Source organism: Tenrec ecaudatus, chromosome 1, assembly GCF_050624435.1.
Source record: "Tenrec ecaudatus isolate mTenEca1 chromosome 1, mTenEca1.hap1, whole genome shotgun sequence".
Lineage (NCBI taxonomy): Eukaryota > Metazoa > Chordata > Mammalia > Afrosoricida > Tenrecidae > Tenrec > Tenrec ecaudatus.
In genome coordinates, this window is record NC_134530.1 from 82,635,423 (window position 1) to 82,657,525 (window position 22,103).

At 43.8% G+C, this 22,103-nt stretch overlaps 1 protein-coding gene across 1 annotated transcript in view; it reads left to right on the top strand.

Moving 5' to 3' along the window:
• Positions 1-22,103, top strand: part of C8A (complement C8 alpha chain) — a 61,965-nt gene that overhangs the window by 11,842 nt on the left and 28,020 nt on the right. The window contains exons 5-8 of the mRNA XM_075533980.1: positions 1,072-1,219; positions 10,060-10,249; positions 14,086-14,286; positions 15,945-16,185. Coding sequence (XP_075390095.1) covers positions 1,072-1,219; positions 10,060-10,249; positions 14,086-14,286; positions 15,945-16,185 — 780 coding nt within the window. The remainder of the gene's footprint in view (positions 1-1,071; positions 1,220-10,059; positions 10,250-14,085; positions 14,287-15,944; positions 16,186-22,103) is intronic.

Consider the following 22,103-nt stretch of genomic DNA (forward strand, 5'->3'; position numbering starts at 1 on the left):
AAGTCCTTCCTTTAGAGCTTGACATTTGGTAGATTTTGGTGCCCGGAATCTGCATTTGAAGCCAGCCTCCCAAATCATTTGGACAGGAATTAATCACGCCTGCTGTACTCATTTAGAAAATGTACAACTCACTCATTCACCGATGAAGGTAACGGCTATTTATTGGGCATCTACTGTGTGGCAGGCAGCGTGCCACCTGCCGGTCACCCAGAGACGAGGAAGCACTGTGCGGACCTCAGGCCCTTCTAGTCTGTCTGGGAGACGGCCTGTTGCTCTGCGCCCTTGAGTCGGCTCCCACTACTATCACCCTCACGACGAAACAAATAGAACCGCACGCTATGGCAGCAAAGGACCAGGAATTTCCTTCGGGGGCACTGCGGGTTTGAACTTTGGACCCTTTGGTTGGCATCTGAACACTTCATCTAGAGGCCAGGAAGTGTCCCGGGAGAGATTCCAACTAAGAGTCAATTAAAATATTGTGTGATCACAGCTGTGATTGGCATAAGGGGATAATCCAGTGGGCACCCTGATCTCAGGACTGTCAACGCAGCCTCAAAACAGAATTTGACCCGCAATTTGAAGGAGAAAAAGAAAGGAAGGAAGGAAGGAAGGAAAGAAGGAAGTAAAAAAGGAAGCAAGGAAAGAAGGAAGGAAAGAGGTTTGTGGACAATAAGGAGAAAGGATGAGTGAACACATGGGGCTTCAGGAACTAGTCCTCAACCAGAATAATGGCAGTGTCAGGCACTGGGAAGACTGGCGGGGGACAGGGCTGTTGAGGTCACCAGGGGCAGGTGAGGAAGGCCTTGTGCCGGACAGTGACCTGAGGGCGAAGAACAATGGGAGTCAGGGGAGCCACTGCTCTGGGGGTGATAAGGTAGGCGGGGCCCAAATGGGAGGCTGGGTGAGAGCAGGAGTGAGAGGGGAGGGCACTTGCGGGAGACAAGAAGATGGGAGGGAGGCAGGGGCTGTGAAGTCAGGATCAGGCTGGGGGCGCAGGCTTGGGTCAGGAGGGGAAAGGAAGAGGCCAGGGTGAGGCTGACAGCATCCATCCCATCTCCTTCTTTCTCTCAGGTCGCTGTCTGAAACGCCACCTTGTGTGCAACGGGGACCAGGACTGCCTGGACGGGTCTGACGAGGAGCACTGTGAGGACGTCAGGGTGATTGACGACGACTGCAGTCAGCACGATCCAATTCCAGGATCCGAGAGGGCAGCCTTGGGGTGAGCCATTGCCACTGGGGAAGGAGATGTCCCCAAGCCTGAGTGTTAGATTTGTAGAGAGAAGGGACCTTGTCTCCTCCCCTAAGGTGACTGCGCCATCCTGCCAGGTCCTACTGCTCACGCTTTAGCCTATGAACCGTCCTCTGCAGAGTGGTCCTCCCCTTTACTCCCTCCCTAGTCTGCTGACCATCTCTTTCTACTCTGATTCCATTCCCAAGGCCCATTTGAAAAGCATTGAAGCCCAAGGTCCCTTTCCAATAGGCCTGTTCACATTCTGCTGTGCACGACAGCTGACTGTGCACAACCATAGCTAACAGCTTGATGGAGTCCCTCCGTGGTGCCTTGGAATACAGGACTGGCCATCTACTTAGAAAAACAACCATTGAAAGCATACAGAGTGCAGTTCTCCTCTAGGCCACGTGGGACTCCCGTGAGTCCCAATAGACTTGAGAGCAATGGAGTATGCTAATAGTGCAGTACAGCACAAAGAAACTCTATTTGGGAGCGAGACAAAGAGGCACCTGGATTCCCACTTTGTTAAACCGAGCATCTAGTGCACATGCTGGATGGGGACCTTACGTCAGCCTCGATCGTAACTTCACCATGCACCTCACGCTCACGGGGACTTTCATGGAGGCACCGTAGCCTTTCCCTTCTCTTCTGAGCCTGAGTAGATTCAGCTCCTTTTGTCTGGAATGGTCTCTCTCATCTTTGTAACCTGCCATCACCTCCTCCAGGAAGCCTTCTGGACCTACAGCTCCCCCTGACTTTGTCTAGACTGATTTAGTTCCTGTGACTCCCAGAGTCCCCTGGCGTGTCCTCTCACTCACTGCCCTCGAGTCCATGCTGACTCACAGAGACCCCCTGTGGGTTTCCGAGACTGTAACGTTTACGGGAGTTGAAAGCCCAGTCCTTTTCCTGAAGCGCTGCTGGTGGTTTTAAACTGCCGACCATGTGTCCTCCAATCTCAGCACCTCCCCTCCCGGTGGGGAGTTCCGTTGAAGTGTTCGCGTGCTCAGGCTGAGAGCTTCTTCCGAGATCTGTCTTTCCACCTTTGTTTCTTTAGGCAGCACAAAGGTCTGTTCCTATTCTGCTGATAGGATACTCTGATGCCTGCTGGGTAGGATATATGTTAGCTGCCAGCTGCCGTGACTTTAACTTGGCTCTTGTCCCTTAACTGGCATTTAAATTCTTTGTGAAGGCCAAGTCTGCCTCTCACTTATCTTCTGTATCCCCACAGTCCCTATGTCAAAGCTTGTCCTATTATAGCCTCTCACTGAATATTGGTTGAATTGAAACAAATCAATATGGCTAGCTGAACCATTACAGATGAGGCAACGGGGAGATTCAGTCATTGTCACAAGTGACCGAGCCTTTCTGAAGTCTGCTCAGGGGCAGGAGCAGCCGGGCTGCGGCTCTCATTCAGTTAGCATCGCTGCCATCACAGGTCCCCTGCCAGATGGGACTGAGTCCTATAAAGGATGTAGCAACATGTATATGGAAAACAAAACAAAACAAAAGACCAAATTCTGTTTTTCTACAGACCAATCAAAAGGGGATTCTTGTGATGTTGAAAGTTACTGGGAATGACCAGAGTAGACGCGTGAAAGATTGAGCTGAGCAATAAACCCTTCTTTATTGGCAAAATTTCCCAGACAACATGACCCTGTTCTTGTGTGAATCAACCAGAGTGAAATCACCCACGTGACCTGGTTTTCAGCCAAACAATAGATGCGTCTTTAAGGGGAACAATAACACAAGGGAGGTACATACTCCTTACAATAAAAAGAGCAAAATTTACCCAGGGGCAAAATTCAACAAGGGGAGAAAAGGAGGAGTGGAAACAGGAAACACTGGGAGGAAGGAGGATGCGGGAGAAGCATTGGCCCCTTGAGGGGGTTGCAATCAGCGATCCGGAGCAAGACCTGTATGAAATGTACAATGTGAAACAGAGCCGCTCTGTAAACCTTCACCAAACCCACAAGAAAGACTTCTTTAACACCCCCTCGCCCCCCACCACCACCGCAAAGCAAACACGCTTCCTGAATCAGGAGCCTTTGCCCACAACGAATACTGATAGTGGAATCAACCACCTCCACTCTTGAAATTTTGGCTGTTCTATTCATTTCAAGATCTGACAGGTCTTCCTTGTAAATGGTTTAACCAATTATGATTTTCTAGATTAAATAAAAAAGGTTGAGTGTTACAGAAGTATTGCATGTTTAAGGTAAAACAGAAAGTGTCTCTTCACGTTCCCCACTCACACCCACCCACTCCCTCCCTCCCTCCTTTCCCTTTCCACCCTATGAGCATGTTGGTGTTGAAACTCCTAGACCATTTAAAATTTATTTATTTGTTATAAAATAAATCTATATATACAAGTTTGGTACACATATACATGCATTTTACATCAATGTGAAATTGCTATAGTATTGTGACTTGCTTTTTTCACTTCATGTATTTGGTAATTCACCCTCTCATACTCTATCTTTCTCTTTTATTCATATATTTTTGTATAACACAGGCTAGCAGGCCAAATCCGGCTTGCTTCCTGGTTTTATAAATAAAGCTTTATCAAAAGATAGGTTTTGCCTTACAATATCTTCAGTGAGTAGTTGCTACATAGACCTACAGGAGGCAATGCCTAAGACATAAAATATTTGGCTCTTTATGGAAAGATTTGCTGACCCCTCTTCTATAGTAATGCTACATGATCATTTATATGACAAATCCCTATGGATAGACAATTAGATTTTCCATTTATAAAGCTATCTCGAATATACTTGGATACATATTTCTGTACATATTTCCAAGCATTTCTGAAAAGTAGATTTCTAACAACTAAGATTTCCCTTCCTTTTTATTTTTACTCATTATTTGGAAGCCATTTTTTTCAAGATATATGTAGATTTTACTTATGTTTACAATTAGATTGTTGTTGTTTAATGCTAATGATTTGGTTCCAATTCATAAAGCTCTTATATATGACAGAATTAGACTGTGTTCCAGTCCTGCACCAACCTCACAATGGTTACGTCCGAGCACATTGCTGCAACTACGAGGTTGATCCTCTCACTGAGGGTCGTCTTCTCTTATGCAGAGCCTGTGTTCCCAAGAATGCTATCCTTCTTGGAGGACCGGTCCCTCCTGATGGCCAAAGTATGGACGGTGTCTCACCGTCCTTGCTTCTAAGGAGCATTCTGGTTGTACTTCTTCCAAAACAGATTAATTCGTTCTTCTAGCGCTCATGGTATGTCCAATATTTTTGCCAACACCATGAATCAAAGGCATCAATTCTTCTTTGGCCTTCTTTATTTGTTGTCCAGATTTTTCATGTAGATGAGGTGACTGAAAATTCCACACCTTGGGTCAGGTTCAGCCATCTTTGCTTTAATATAATTGTCGCATATGTGCTCGGTGCAATTGCGTCCTTTTAATTCTTGACTGCTGCTTCTGTGAGTATTGATTGTAGAGCCAGGTAAAATAAATTTCAACCTTTGTGTTTATCATGATGCTGTGTATAGGTCCAGTTGTGAGGATTTTCTTTTTCATTGAGTTGTAATCCACACTGAAGACTGTGTTCTTTGATCTTCGTCAGCAAGTACTGCAAGTCCTCTTGGCTTTCAGCAAGGAATAACCTCTGTATTCCCCGACCCTGACCCTGTATTCCCTGACCCTGACCCTGTATTCCCTGACCCTGTCTTCCCTGACCCTGACCCTGGCCCTGTATTCCCTGAGCCTGGCCCTGTATTCCCTGACCCTGACCCTGTATTCCCTGATCCTGACCCTGTATTCCCTGACCCTGACCCTGATGGCACCTTCTTCTGCACCTAGTCCAGCTTCTCGGATTGTTTGCTCAGTACACAGCTGAATGAACGTGGGGAAAAGATGCAGCCCTGGAGCATCTGCTCTGATTTTTAGACCATTCAGTATCCCTTGTTATCTGTTCGAACAACTGTCTCTTGATTTGTGTACAGTTTGCACATTCACACAATTAAATGTTCTGGAATTCCCAGTTTTTGCAATGTTACCTATTATTTGTTATGATCCATAAAGTTGAATGTCTTTGTGTTATCAATAAAAGACATAAACAGATTTTAAGAGACTATAACAGAATCTTAAGGTTTATTTTTCCTTTAAGTCATTATTTTTAAGCTTTTTATTGTGAATTGGATGAACATTTTCAAAGCAGATCTATCTTCTAATTAACAGTTTTTATATGCTTTTGTTTCATCTCATTGATTGCAATCTCCTCAATGTAACATCACATAACCCATTTTCCCCTATAGTATCTATTTCTAATCTTCCTTATTTTCTAAACTTTTAAAATTTATTCTTGGGTAAAACTTGCCCTTTTGATCATTAATGATTGCTTATTCTGAGGAAGTTAAACCTCCCAAGTGCTTTTGTTGTGCCTTATAGATTTGTCATCTGTTTTAGCTGAAAATCGAGCTATAGAGATGAATTCATCACCAGACCTGAAGGTTGTCTTCAGGGCCACAGGTTTGGAGTTTACACCAGCCTCTATCTGACCAGGAAATCTGGTCATTTGAACGATTTTTGATTTTTCTCCTGCCCTGTCCAGGATCTCCTTCCTAATGTTATCCATTTCCAAGCAGTTGATAGTGGTGGCTGGACGCCATCTCGTTCTGTTCTTTTGGTCTTCAGATCCTGGAGATTGAGAGACTGATGTTCACATAGTCCATTAGTCCATAAAACTAATTCTTTGCACGTGTCTTCAATTTTCATCATACTTCTTTCTTCTGGACAGAGAGGCCCATAGTGATACCTCAGATGCCCACTCCTAAGCTCTGAAGACCTTAGCGTAGATTTGCTACAGTAAGAGGCACAGCATTATCTTTGCGGATTATAGAACAAGCCAATGTTCCTTGGTGTCCCTGAGATCAGTGGTGTTGAGTCCCCAAGTCCAGGGTCTCATGTTCTCAAGGCATTTCAGTATTTTGAGACATTGACAAAACTTTCCCCTGTATGCTTCGCACATCCGTGGATACATTTTGAGCAAAGGTAAATACATATGTATAAGCAGCCTCTGTCAAACACTCTTGGTCCCACACAGGCTCAGCCCGCGTGTCTTGTCTATCCACGCGTCTACTCGCAGATCACTGCTACTGCAGGATTGTGTATATCACATTATGTTTCTGTTTGGCCCATTAGAGAATTTGTATTTATACACTATAGGCAGAAATATTTTCAACGGGTGAAAGGATAGAAACGACAGGATACAGTAAAATGAAGAAGCCCAGATTTTAGTGTCAAGATCTTGGGAAACAAATCTGCTGTGACTAAAGGCAAGTTAGTATTTTTCGAGGTTCAGTTTATGCATTTGCAAAATTGTCGTGAAATTGAAAGCTAATATGTTAAATGTGGCAGCATTTGTATTCAAGTTACCATAGCTGCTATTACATCAGTTCCACTAATATAAAGCAAGAGAAGGAGATCGGAAGAGAAGAAGGAAGTTAACACACGATGAATGAATCCCTACTGTGTGCAGGAAACTCTACAGTTACCCTTTTTAAAAAATCTTAATAAGTCATTTTATTGGGAGCTCATACAACTCATATCACAATCTATACATTCATCCATGCTGATACCAAGGGCTCAAGTAAAAGAAACTATTTTGAAAATGATGAAGGCAGCAAATGTACAATTACCCATTTATTCTTCTGAGGTAGGTTGTATTCACTGCTTATTTTCTGCTCATTTCCTCTCTTTGTGCCTTTGAGACACATGCTGCATGGTATGCCAAGGTTTTCACTGAGGGCCATAGGAGGTGGGAGCAGCAATGTCTATGCAGAGTCATCCAAAAAGCACAGAAAAAAGGCAACTACTGAGGTGTGTCTCAAAAGCTAACTTTGGGTTTGAAAGATAGATAGAAGCATTAATATTATTTATACACGAAGAGGCTTAGATTGTCAGGTCTTGGAAATTTTCAAAACTCAAATCCACTACCACCGAGTCCATTCCAACTCGTAGTGACCCCAAAGGACAGAGTAAAACTGCCCCTTAGGGTTTCCAAGGTTATAAATCTTTTCTGGAGTAGAAAGCCCAGGCAGCTGGGTTAGAACTGCTGGCCTCTCAAGTAGCAACCCAACACATAACCCACTTTTTCCCTAGGGTCAACTCTAAATATTTTTCTTCCATTAGCTTTCTCTTTTTGAAAAAAAAAAATTAAAGCTACAGTATATTTCAGCAGAAATTATCAGAAATATTCAGCAGAATATTATTTTACTTATTTCCTGTAGTCTAAAATAGGGACCATGGGGATGATATATTTGATATACCACAGAGAGGAAAGTATGGAAACATATTCCTGGAAGGGTATTTATTGGTCTAGAGGATGGAACCTTACTTGTTGAGAGCCTAGCATGTACTGTTAACTTTATTTATCCTTTAATACTCTCATTTTGATTTCACAAAAACCCTAAGTGGTCGATATTGTAATGACTGAGGCCCAATGTGCACACACCAATATCTCTGCAGTTATATATTAATGTATTTTACATGTATGCATGCCTATATTTATACCTCTATAAATGTCCTTTGCCTCCTAATTCTTCTCGCCATTGCTTTTTACTTTCCTCCTGTTCCCCTGTCATGTTTAATCTTCATTCAGCTTTCCATAATTCCTTTCGACTACATTGCACTTGATCAAGCCCCTCCAGGTATTCTATGCCCCTTCGTCTTCCATTTTAGATCTCTTATTGTTCCCTTGTCCCTGAGCTTGTTGGCTCCTCCCTCCCTTCCCACTACCTCTTCCTCTCCCATGTCCCCCCCAGAACCGTTGTTCCCATTGTTTTCTCTTGGGGACTGTCTATCCTGTCTATCTTATATAGATAGACATAGAAAAAAATGAGAAGAAAATGCACTGAATCTTACAATCCCTTTATGAAAGATATAGTGTCATTAGCTGATTTTCTTTCCCGTAAGAGCTCTTTTTGAGACATATAGATCGAATTATTCTCCTATTTAACATGTATCGTGAAATATTTTTATTATATTCATAGGAATATTCATAGTATATTCACCACCACCTTTTAACATATATTAAGCACTAAGTAAACATTTTGTTGTTGATGTTGTTACTATTTCAGAAAGAGACTGCTACTCAAGAAAATGTTTTAAAAGTTGAGGTAATATTTTCATGATCTCAAAAAGAAACATCCTTTATATATTTTTGCTCTCATATTTCAACCTGTTCACCCTTGCCTCGCCTTTGGGCAACCATGGAACTACCTCTCCTGTCTACAGATCTCTTTGTTCAGGACATTGCCTGGGAATCAAATCACAGAATACATAGTCTTTGTGCCTGGCTTCCTTCACTTCACATGCTGTCTCCCAGATTCCTCCATGTTGTAGCATCAACCACTACGTCCTTTCTATGACCAAAAAAGATTTCATAATTGGTCCATCCATTTATCCATTGATGGGCATTTATTTGAGGTGTTTCCACTTTGGGGCTGTAGTGACAACTTAAGGATAGAGGTGTTTGTGTGAAGAGATGTTTCCATCTCTCTTGGTTACAGTCCTGGGAGCAGAGCGCTGGGTGGTGCGGGAACTATGCTTAATCATTTGAGGGGATACTAGACACTTCGCAAAGGAAGCTGCATCACCCCCTACTCCCAGCAGTCTATGAGGACTTTGATTTCCCCGGATTTTACCAACATTCGTTATTATCTGACTTCATGATTCTATATTAACAGCATCTTTAGTTACATTGCTGAGTCACAGCAAGGGACTGCTTTCTCAATGGACTCAGTCTGTTTCCTGTGCCAATTATCTGCTGAATTATCCAAAACATCTTCAAAGGCCTCTCTTATATGGGACCGCCATTCTTGATGCTGAATGGAGCTTTCTGGCCACCTGCTTAGTGCTCCATTGTGACTCAATGCGGCCCTTAAGGTACCATGAGGAATCCTTGGCCTCTGCAGAATACAGGTTGTAAAACGTTGTGTTTGACAGGGTTCTCTAGAGCAGTAGTTCTCAACCTTCCTCATGCCACAACCCTTTGATACAGTTCCTCATGTGGTGGTGATCCGCAACCATAAAATTATTTTTGTTGCTACTTCATAACTGTAATTTTGCTGCTGTTATGAATCAGGTGGCCCCTGTGAAATGGTCGTTCCATGCCCAAAGGGGTCACGACCCACAGTTGAGAACCGCTGCTTTAGAGAAACCAGGTCACTTTTGACTTTATATGGATAGATAGAGAGAGATACAACACAAAGAAATAAACAGCTAATTAGTCCACAGAGCATTATAGAGAGCTGAGTTCAACTCACTTCCGTGAGACAGTTGATATACTGGCAGTCTTTCAACTCACAAGAGCTGCTAGGTGCAAGTCAGGGAAGCAGACACCTGAGTCTTCTGTAGAGCAATACAGGCTGTCCAGCCACAGGCAGCAAACAGCAGAGCAGGTCACCAACAGTCAGCCAGATGACAAGGTCTGATAGTCTCCAGCTCAAGTGATGTCTACACCATCAGTTTGGTAAAGCAGGTCTTGAAGGAATCTCAAACTATAGCGACATGGTCCATGGGTTGGGTACCCCATAGGTATTATAGCTCACAGGTTGAGGCAGAAAACTAGATAAGGCAGCCACACACTGGTCCGATCATCAGAGAGCAAGAGACAGAAAGGCGTGGCTCACCGAGCCATTTATTTCTTTGCCCTTCAATTAAACTGCAGCTTTGTTAACCCCACATGTGTTTCTTGGACGGGTTGGCACAATAAACCGACCTATCACAAATGTCTCCCAGAGAACAGCATGCTGTGCTATCTTGCCATTCAAAATTCTCACCCAGAAACTGCCTTTTCCATTTAGGTACAACATCCTGACCCAAGAAGAAGGTCAGAGTGTGTATGATGCCAGGTACTACGGTGGCCAGTGTGAGACAGTATACAACGGGGAATGGAGGGAGCTTCGATATGACCCCACCTGTGAGCGTCTCTACTATGGCGATGATGAGAAGTACTTTCGGAAACCCTACAACTTTATGAAGTACCACTTTGAAGTAAGCCTCAACAGGGATGCCCCAGGCCACTTCAGGGGGGGGAGGGGTGGCAAGGAAACTGAGGACTGTTCATGGCTTGCTTTGGGAGCTTTATTGTCCAAAGAGTTTGTGACAAATGAAGATCCTGCTTCTTCTGCCTCTACAGATACCCTGTAAGGGAGGGCTCTGTGAGGCAAGGCAGGGCCAGTGAGAGGCACGCTGCCAATGTGGTCACCCACCTATTGCATCTTGGCTCCCCCAATACAGGCATACCTCATTCTATCGCACTTCACTGTACTGCAACTCCCAGATAAGAATGCATGTTTGGAAACGGAAGATCTGTGGCAATCCTGTATTGAGCAAGTCTATCCACGCCATCGTTTTTCCAAGAGTGCATGCCATTTTGTGTCTCTGGGTCACAATTTGGTATTTCTCAGAAGATTCTAGATATTTTTATAATGCTATTGCATAGGTAATGGCCTACAACCCCATAAAACATAATTTTCATGTGCATTTGTAAAACCAAAAATTAAAAAAATATGTATTCACATTACCACAGTGGTCTGGAACCAAATTGGTACTATCCCCGAGGCCCGCCTGTCATATTTTGGCTGGACCACCTCTATGTAGCGGTGGCTATATGTACATGCATCTTGCAGGAGTGCCTCAGTGGCACACGTGGTTAAAAACTCAACTCCTCCATGGAACACAAAGTAGATGAGTGGGACCTATTCAAAATAAAACCCTTGCGTACATCAAAAGACTTTATCAAATGAATAAAACAAGAGCCCATAGACTGGGGAAAGAAAATTAGGAACCACATAACCGGCAAAGGACCAATTAGTAAATTCTACAGTATTTTACAAGCCTACAACAAGAAAACACGAATAACCCTCTGAGAAGGTGGACAAAGTCCTGAACAGACGATTCACCAAAGGATGACACTGGAACGGCCAATAAACACATGAGGAAATGCTACCACTCACTCGCCATCCAGGAAGTGTAAGTAACGCCAGCCATGACATACCACCCATGCCCGTAACTGTAGCCCAATTAAAAAAAATAGCAACAAAAACAAAAACTGAGAACAACAAATGCTGGAGCAGGTTTGATGAGATTGGAACCCTTATCCTCTGCTGGTGAGCTTATAAGTACATACACCCATGTGGAAGGCAGCACCTAAAACAGATGGCAATTGAACTACCATATGATCCAGCAAAACCATTACTGGGCACAAACCCAAACGAAAGAAGAAACAGATCACGAATAGACATATGCTTCCCCTTGTTCACTGCAGCACAGTTTGCAATAGCAAGAAGCTGGAAAGAGCCTAACTTCCCATTAGTATACAATTGGATATAAAATCCCTCTGGTACAGATACCCAATAGAATACTACACATCCCTAAAAAACAGTGATGAAGCCATGAAACGCCTCAACAAGTAGAGGGACCTGGAAGACATCGTGCTGAGTGAAGTTAGTCAATCACAAAAGGCCAAATGCTGTATGAGTCTGCTGCTGTAGTAACAAGCAGCAGAGCAGGCACAAGCTCGGCTGCAGGGCATCCAGTCGGCTGGCTAGAGGGGCCAGACCGGTAGGTAGAGGGCCTGACCGGTGCCAACGAACCACATACCATCTGCTCTAAACAAGTACTTTGAAGGTCACTTGACCAGAAGGTGTCTCATGTCAGCTGGGATCAAATGATGAAGGGAGAGGTTGGGGATGCTGTCTCTAGAGTGGCTGCCATGTAATCTATGATGACGTCCCCCCAGACAGGTAGACAGCCATGTCCGAGAGATGAGGTACAGTGATGAGGAAAACACAGCAGAGGGGAAAGGAAGCAAGCATGACTGGGGAGCACAAATGCATGTCTGTTGGTAGGAAAAGGAGGATTGGCCTCCGGTTGGGGGAAGAATGACTGAAAATGCTTTGTGGGACCCAAGCGGGGAAGTGCCCTGGTGGTGTGCACTGGATAGGCAAAATTGACCCGGGCTTCTGGTGCAGCCTGGAAACTCAGGCCAGGGGTTGTGGGACACTGGGACACTGGATCCTGGATCTTCGAGGCACATGGCATGTTCCCGAGGCTGCATCTGTGACACCCAATGTGGAAACTCCACTGGGGGAACTGGCCTCTGCCTCACACACACTTGTAATCTGAGGATTTAAGACAGAAAAGACATGGTGTCTGAGGAAGCAGGAGACAGCTGTACCAAGATTGATGAACTGATGGTAGGCAGACAAACATGGTCTTGCTACATCATTGCCCCATATGCTCTATTAAGATATGTATTATTCTGGCAAACCCATGACTGATAATCTGTTTTATTTTGTTCATAAAAGGATGTATCTCAGAGGTCATTGAAGGTCACCTTCATGAAGTTAGGTTATATGTTTTTCTGTTTCTCGGTGTATGAAACCCAGGACTGATGAACCTATAGGGACAACAGTAGCATAAGGGCTTCAGTAGTGGGGTGGGGGTGGGGGGAGAGGGATGGAGATGGAGAGGTCAAAGGGGGATGATGTCAAAGAGTCCGGGAAGAAAAAGTATATTTGGAAACTGTGCAAACAATTGTACCATTCTGCTTGATGTAACTGAACTAAGGAATGATGTGATATATATATATTAACTCCCAATTATTATTAATAATAATAAACCCACATAGACTCAGGAATAGGTTTTGGGCTCACACTAAATCCTAGCTCCAACTTGAGAACAATTAGTTCTTACATCATGGCCCTGCCTGATGCTCACCCTCAGGAAGGGAACTCAGAAGACACAGGAGCGATAGCAAACTCTGGCGAAGAATTTGGGTGGTGCTCGGCTATCAGCGAAAATAGCATCTGGGGTCTTAAAGGCTTGTCTCTAAACAAGCAGCCATTTAAGTGAGATGTCCACTAAGTCCACATGGAAGAGGCACACCATCGTCAGTCACCGAAGGTCTGTAAACCATATAATCCAAAATCAGAGGCCAAGTTAGGAGAATCTGATTTGCAGAAGACTGTGGATGGCAGTGGGAGCCCAAGATCATTTGTGGGAACAACAAAGAAAATAAGCCTCCGGTGATCTCCCTCGCTCCATAATCGGGGAGGAAAGTAGTTACTGAGCAGAAGGCATTGGAGAGATGACGGTAGGAGATTAAAGGCATAAATCTAACTTGAACAGTAAAAACCTCGTCTCTGCTGCTCATGACAAGATTTGGTTTTCAACATTTTCTGTATTTTTGTTCATTCATATTAGGGTGTATATCAGAGGTGTTATATCATTGTAGGTCACCTTCTTGAAGTTGTGTTGTACGCTTTTCTGTGTTTCTGTATATAAACGCAGGATTAATGAACCTCTAGGGACAGCAAGTAGAATAAGGGTTTCAAGGGGGTGGTGGTCGTGGGGGGGAGGGGTTGGATCTTAAAAGGGAGGCAATGTCAACAAGTCCAGGAAGAAAAAGAAACTGGTAGCAATTGTACAATTCTGCTTGATGTGATCGGACTATGGCATAATAAGATATCTGTATTAACTCCCAGTTAATGATAAATTAAAAAAACAAAACTCAACCACTAACTGAAAGGTTAGCAATTTGAATCCACCCTGAGGTGCCTTGGAAGACAGGCCTGGAGAACTTCCAAAAGGCCCCAGACATGGAAGAGTTGACTCTCCAGATTCCACAGCAACGCGCACCAACAACATGCCCTTGTGGGGGCCACTGCGGTATTTTCTCAAACACTGATCTGAAACCTGGATTCGTCTTCTGGGAAAATAGCTTACATCAATCTGAAACATGAGCTGTTGGCCAAAGCAGAGATTGGAATAATAAATGGTGGACTCTGTAGGCGCAAGTCTAACTGCCATTTGTTTCTTTCCAGGCCCTGGCTGACACAGAGAGCTCCTCCGAGTTCTATGATGACGCAAAGAGTCTTCTCTCCGAGATGAGAGAGGACAAGTCCGTGTCCTGGGGAGTGACCCTTGGTATAAGCTTGAAGCGCATCCCCTTAGGTGTGGAGGGGGGTGTATCTGGTTCCAAAGACTCTTCGTTCTTGGAGAAGTTAACCAAGTATAATGAGCAGGTATTCCAACATAATGCCGTGTCACACAGTATTCCACAATCGACACGAAGCACGTATTACCTTAATTGCATTAAAAAGTACAGTAGTAATTGAACCTTAATTTGCTTGCATAATTGGAAATGTCTGATCACTGGTAATCATGTTTGTTTTTCTTATTACGCTTTTGCACACAGAATCATCACAAAGGGAATAAAACTGAACGATAAGAGGAGAACTCTTATCCCTTCACCCCATCCTTTTTCATGGTTACCTCGGGCATATACGGGAATACTTAGAATGATAATGTGCTCCAGAGAAACAGCAAGCCCTCTAAATTAGCCTTGGGAGAATGCTAAACAAGACCTGTTTTACCAGACACGCAGGAGGGCTGGCCTGCACAATGCCTTCCTGAGGAGTCAGGAAATGCTTCCTAGCAGAAGGGACATCTAAGCTGAGATCTAAAGATGACACAAATCAGACAGGTAGATGGGAAAGCGAAGTTGGCTGACGGATGCCCCAGATGCAGGTGATGGCTTATACCAAGGCCTGGAGATGGGAGCATGCCTCCCACACAGTGCAGGGCATAAAGGACTCTGGCCACTTTAAGACTGGAAGCACAAGGCTTGATCAGGTCAAGGAAATAATTACTGAATCAATGAAACATTTACCTAAAAGTCTCAATGACATTGATATCACCAATCTGAATTTACTAGGATTAAAAGATATTATTTAGGCTGATGAATATGCAGTTACAAAATCAACTTCCTTAACAAACACAGACAGAGCCATTCATCTGGAGCCAAGTATTGTTGCCAGGTCTGATGATGATCCCTGGGCAGTACAAAGAGTTGAGTGCTGGGCTACTAACATTAGGTTAGAGATTGTACCCACACAGGAACGCTAGGAATAAAGGCCTGGTGATCGACCTCTGAGAAGCCAGTCATCGAAACCCTGTGAAACACAATTCTGTCGCAACACACAGAGAGTCACTATGAGTCAGGGTTTACTCAAAGGCAACTAGCTTGGCATTCTGCTACAAGGGGGCTTCAAAAGCTTTGTGGGGAAAAATGGAATAAAAAAACCAAGGAACTTTTTTTTCTCCATTGCTTTGGAGTTGATTTTGATACATGGTTTTATTAACACGCGATTCTCACATCATATAATTAAAAAATTTAAACATATGAAAGGGTTATGCATCATCAGCCCAATTAATTTCAGAAATTTTCTTCTGCCTTATATGCATTATTATTACCAGCTCCCCATTTCTCCCCAACCCTGCCATAACCCAAACAAATTATTAATCCAGTTTCTGTTCTGTAGATTAATGTATCTTAAATTTCATATAAAGAAAACATATCCCAAATGAAAAATAAAACCCTACCCAACTCACTATTACTGAGTCCATTTCAGCTCCCTGTGACCCTATAGGACAAAGTAGAACAGGTTTCCTAAGACTGCAAATCTTTACAGGAGCAATCACGCCTTCTGAGAAGAGGCTTGTCGATTTGAACTACTAATCTGTCAGTCAGCAGCCCCATGCCAGCCCACGGAGCCTCCCACCAAGGCTCCTAATCCATACATACACACGCTGAGTTTGCTGGGCGATTCAATGTTAACCGTTTATATTAAGTTATCTCCTCATTGTCTTTTCCCCCATTCCATTTTGTCGCTGTTGCCAGAATTATGGTTTCATCAGAATTTTCACCAAGGTGCAGACTGCTCATTTTAAGATGAGGCGGGATAATATCGTACTGGATGAAGGAATGATGGAATCGTTAATGGAGCTGCCGGAGCAATACAATTATGGCATGTATGCCAAGTTCATCAATGACTATGGCACCCATTACATTACATCTGGATCAATGGGCGGAACTTATGAATACATTCTGGTGCTTGACAAAGAACTTATGGAATCATCTGGTAAGTCGAACAAATGCTTTCTACACACTTTGACCAGCATATACAGTGGGGTGTGCTCTGCAGTTTTTTTGATGCCTGAATAAGAGCCATACATGATCTGATTTGTTTGCATGCCAGGAGGAAATGTCGGTACTGTTATTTTAAGGAACTGAGGTGTGAAGGATGGTTGGAATGACTTGATAATAAATGCTAGAAACAGGATTGAAACTCGACTCCTTTGCCCACCCAAACTGTACAGTTTCTGCTATATCACATTTGGGTTCTGGATGATAAGGAATCTTTGGGGTCTTGCTACTTAAGATGTTAAAACTTGTTATACCGTTGATTCCCAATTAATGTAACCACCATCCAGTCAGTTATTGAAGCCAGAAATTTAGACCCATCGTACATACCACCTTCTATGGACATCTTTCCTCTATCCCTCCAAGGCCTCTCCTCAACCATGCCCCTCCAGCCCGTCTTCAAGTCCACTTCTAAGTGGTAGGCTAGTTCCTGTCGTTCAGTGATTACCGCATCTGTCTGCACATGAACGGTATCTGCCCGTGGGCTCATCCCTTCCTACCGATCCTTGACAGTTGCCCTCAGGATAGACTTTCTATTTCCCGGACCTGATGGTATTATGTCCTTGCATAATATTCTGGATGGCTAAGACCAAAGAGCTCTTCTTAGTCTGGGAGCTCTGCTGAAACATGTTTGCTCTGGGTGAAGGATACAGAAACACCATGGATGGCCAAAAGTACAAACAGACCCATTTTGGAAGAAGGACAGCCAGAATATTTCTTGGAAACAAGGATGGAGTGACTTCATCTCACATACTTTGGGCGCATTATCAAGAGGGGACTGGTCCCCGGAGAAGGACGTCATGTATGATAAGTGGAGGGGCGCTGAGGGAGATTCTCTACCAGTGGGATTGGTATCAGGGGCTCCAACATGAGAACAATGGTGAGGACAGTACAGTACCGAGTGGTTGCGTTCCATGCACATGGGGTCTCTACAAGTCAGAACTAACCCTATGACACCTAGCAACAAGACGAAAGACTGCATTTCATCACATGGCATCAACCACCTTTAAGCGGTCTTCTTCCAACCTATCTAGCACAGTGATTTTCAAAGTGAGGACCCCAGACTGTGAGCATTAACCTCACTGAGGACTTGTTAGAAAAGCAAATTATATAATTGCTTATCTCAATTAATTAGTAAGTGTGCAAAAGACTGGGAGTTAGACCCCAAAAATCGAGTCTGTTAACCTTGAGTCTATTTTGACTCATTAAAAACCTACAGGACAGAATAGCCTGCCCCATGGGGCTTCTGGGGCTATAAATCTCCACAGAAGCAGACTGCCGGAGCTTTCTCCCACTGAGTGGCTGCTAAGTTCTAACTCACCTTTGGGTCAACAGCCAAGTCCTTAACCACTGTGCCATCAGGATGCCTGGGAAGGAAAAAGAAAAAATGAATAGACTATAAAATAGCATGGTGGGTTATAGGCAAATTAAGTTATTGTTTCAAGAATCATATCCCAGTTAAATAAATATATGTGCAATGTGGTGGTGTCGTGGTTACTTGTTGGGCTGCGATGCAAATGGTCGGCAGTTCAAAACCACCACCAACTCTGAGAGGGAGCAGGCTGGGCTTTCTTCTCCTGTACACAGTGCCGGTCTCAGAAACCCACAGCGGGTTACTCTGAGACAGTATTGACTCACTGGCAGTGAGTTTGGTTTTTGTTTTGGTACTTGGTCATGATATGAATGAAGTAAGTCACTCACTCATTCATGGCCATCGAGTCAATTCTGGATAAAAGCAATCCTACAGGACAGGGCAGAACTGCCTCTGTGGGTTTCCAAGTCTTTAATTCTTGATGGGAGTAGAAAGCCTCATCTTTCTCGTGTGGAGCAGTGGGTGGTTTCAAACTACTGACTGGTTATTAGGAGCCCAATGCATAGCCTACCAGACTCCCAGAGCTCCTATAAAGTATGTGGCTTACTATAATGTGGAGAAACATTGGGTTGAGTGACATCGGTCCGTCACAAGAGAACCAATACTGTTTCATCTCACCTGGAATACTGGAAAACCTAGAATTGACAAGTTCTAAGAGATAAAAGCGTATTCATGATTACCAGGTGGAGTGGAGGGAGGGGGGAAAGAAGGCACAACAGATCGAGAGACACTGAATCTGGGAGTCGAAGAGCGAGATGACTGGCCAACATGATGGACACAATTAATGTCATGGAATCGGCATGCCAACTGTGTTGTGATGACAAATGTTTTGCTACCTCTCTGCTTGCCACCTATACACACATGCTCACACACATATACGATTGGTGTGAATTAACCTGTCACTATGGACTCAGGTAAAAAGTGAAGTGTTAAGTGCTTTATTCAAGTGGGTCTTTTTAGCGTCTTTCCCAAAGATAAGGAAGGAAAAAGAACACAGGTGTGCTACACAGCTCCTAGGCCCCAGGTCCTGTGGCCCACAGTCCAGTTCCGTCTCTTGACCGCACTTGAGTGGCTAATATTCTTCCTGTTGCAGAGTCAGAAGCATTCAGGCTGATGGCCGCTGGTGGCCAAGCCCAGAACCTGTGGGCCTTCCACCCTGCGGTCCTGGGAAAGACTCTGACTTGGTTTCCTGTCTTTGTCACTGGATTACTCATTAATTGCCTGAGGTATCTGGTGGCCCCTCCTCTTTAATATCTGTGAAAGAAATGGGCTTCCAATGTGGTTACTATTCAAAAGAAGCCCACCAACAAATCGTCCTAGGGATAATTACCTCAGCTCTGTTTATAGAAAACCGTATGTCGATAATAGCACAATTTGCTATTTGTGAAGAGCTGATTTTCTATAAATCTAGAAAGTTAGTGCCGCTTTTCTATAAATATGGAAATGTGCTAATCATCACCTCATCTGCTGGAGATCACTAATAAATCAGAATGTCATTTACATATCAACCTACAAAGAACAAACACATCTCCCTTCTCTCTCTGATACATAGACTCACCCACATGCCCTCCCCATGCTTCCTTCTTTTCTCTTGGGCTCTTCCGGCCTCTCACTTTGTTTCTTCCTGGGCGCCTGTCTCTGCTTCATGTCTTCTCTTCCACTCCCTCTTCTATCCCTTTTCTGGTTTCTCTCTCTTTCCTCTTTGTAGCTGCCTTTTGCTCTCTGTACCTTTAATCTATCTAACTTCCGTAATATTTATATTCCACTAAATGCATGCTTCTAAGAAACCTCCTGGGTGGTACGCATTCACGTCCTCCAAAGGCCGAGCTCCGCACACAATGATTTCCGAGTGCACAGTGGCTGGCTTGCTCTGGGGGGATTTTTTGTCCTTGGGTTTGCCTCAGATCCTCTCCGGTTTAGTCCCAGAGGATGAACAAGTCTGTTTCTTCTAATGTGTCCTTTAGATAAACTGCTTCGACCCCCCACCCCCCAAAGACCATGAGCATGAGACTATGCATCAAACATTAAGGGAAGCCTTGGATGTGGGGAGGCATGCTAGACTTCAGTGAGATGCTACCGTTTCCCCACGGGCTGGGACTTACAGCTTTCTAACTTCTACAGGAATCTGTATGGCTTTGGGCTCAAATTTCTGGATTTAGTTAGATTTTTTAAATTTCTCTTTCCATCTGTCTTTGGGATAAAAAGAATTATACTAGCCATTTGGGCATCTCTGCCACCCAGCTTGATTACAGAGCTGCCACATTCCCTGGCAATTCATGTAATTGAGTGACTCTATCCTAGTCACGGTGCGTATTTCTTGCCTCCTTCTGCACATGCCCTTCCCTCAGGCCCCCAGGCTCTTCCATGTCTTGCTAATTTAACAAACTTCAATTCACCCTTCAGAACCCTTGAACGTGCATCCCTTCTCAATGAAATGTGCCTTGACATCCCTCTGCCCCTTCCCCCATAGTTGTTTTTTTTAATCTATGCATTTATTTATTCAGTGTGTTGAGTTTGAATTATGTACCAGGTGAAAACACAAACACAGCCCCTGTCTTTGGGAAGTGTGCGATTTAGTGAAGGAAATAAGCTAAACAGTCGCAGTTTCTGGGTGTCATCTTTGGCTCCTCCCTTCGTTCCTGCCCCACATCAGCACACGGGACAGCTGATGGAACCCACCCTCCCCATCTTGACAGCCATCGTCCTAGTCCAAGCCACCTTTAGCTATCACCTGGATAGGGCTAATGGTCTCTAGCTGGTCTCTATGCGTCGTCTCTGGACCAATGTCCCCACAGTACACTTCCTAACCTCGGCTCTCCGAGGCAACACTGGATGACATGCTAGTTATTATGTCCTTTTGTGTTTCTTTTATTTCCTTCTTGTCTCTTCTTCCTTTTTCTTTGTCCTCCCTTTCTTCATCTTTTTCTTCCTTCCTTCCCTCCTTTCCCCCCCCCCCTTCTTTCCTTCCTCTCTCCCTCTTTGACTGTTGTTACGTGTGTGGACATCACTGTTTCCCAGCATACATCAGTCTAGCATACAACTACTAAAATACATGACAATGTTAATTTAGACAAAGGGCTTACCCAAGCTGTGCCCTCTGTCTGGACGGATTGTCCTTCTGATAACTGCACAGTTCAATTCTGATCATTTCGCATTTCAACTCGCGCGCCATCTCCTTAGACAGGCCTTCCCCGGCCTCGTTGTAATCAGATTACCCGGCTTTCTTTTCATTCTTCATCATTTCATTCTTCATCAGAGAGCATGTAGTTGTTTAAAATAACCGGAATACATCAGACAAGTATAAAGATATCTTTCATCAGTGCTTCCCCCCCCCCAAAAAAAACATTTTAGTAGGACCTAATGCAGACATACCATCCCACAGTTCAATCATATCAAGTAGTGTTTGCTACCAAACACTAGCTATCAATTGCTACAAAAATCAGGTTCAAACATTTTCTTTCTTCTTGAATTCTTAGATATCAGCTCCATCTTTCCCCTCCCACCTCCACTGCCTTATTTCCCGGTAATCCTTATTCTAGTTGTTTTCTCTATAGATTCATCTATCCTGGGTTTTACACACACACACACACACACACACACACACACACACACACACCATTTAACAAAGAGTCATAAAGGCTACTCACAGTGACAAAATATAACAGAGGTACACCCCAATATGAAAAGAGAAAAAATTCAAAACGAAATCAAGCTCAAAGTATATCAGAAGGGAAATGAAGTGACAAAGTTTTAACTGCTCAAATCAGATTTTTCATTTTAATCTACTATAGCCATCTCTCCCACACTCTGTCTGATAAGCAGGTTATTCCCATCCCTCCATCACTGTTAGAGAGAAATTGCTACAGACTTATTCCCTGTGTAGATCCTGCAATGTATTTTGGACTCCCCCTGTCATCAATAGCCTTCTGCACACCAGAATATCACAGTTTGTGTTTGGATTGTATACTTTGCAATCTTTGGACCTGGCTATTGGTGTGCTTATTCCATGTGGGCTTAGTTGACATCTCACTTGTTTGGAGTTGATGGCTGCTTGTTTGGAAACAAGCCTTTAAGACACCAGAGACTACTCTTCTGGTAGCCAGGCACCATCTAATTTCCTTACCACACTTTGCTATAGCACCCATATCTTCTGCGTTTCCTTTGTGAGGGCCAGTGTCTAGTAGGGCCATATAATAAGAACTGATTGTTCTTAGATTGGAGCTAGGAATAAGGGAAAACCCAAAATTGATTTCTGAATCTATGTTTTTTTTTTAACCTGCCTCTCATTCACCTTAGAGACAGCCTTGTTAATTTATGGTAGAGAGTCTTATCAATCATCTCCCTGGAGCATAAGGTTGGTTTATAGTGTCAATTAATTATCCCGTGATACTGATTTTAACACAATATTGAGAGAGGGAGACTGACAAGTGTAGGCTAACTATATATCGCAATACCTGGACTTTTCATCTGTACAGAATAAATTC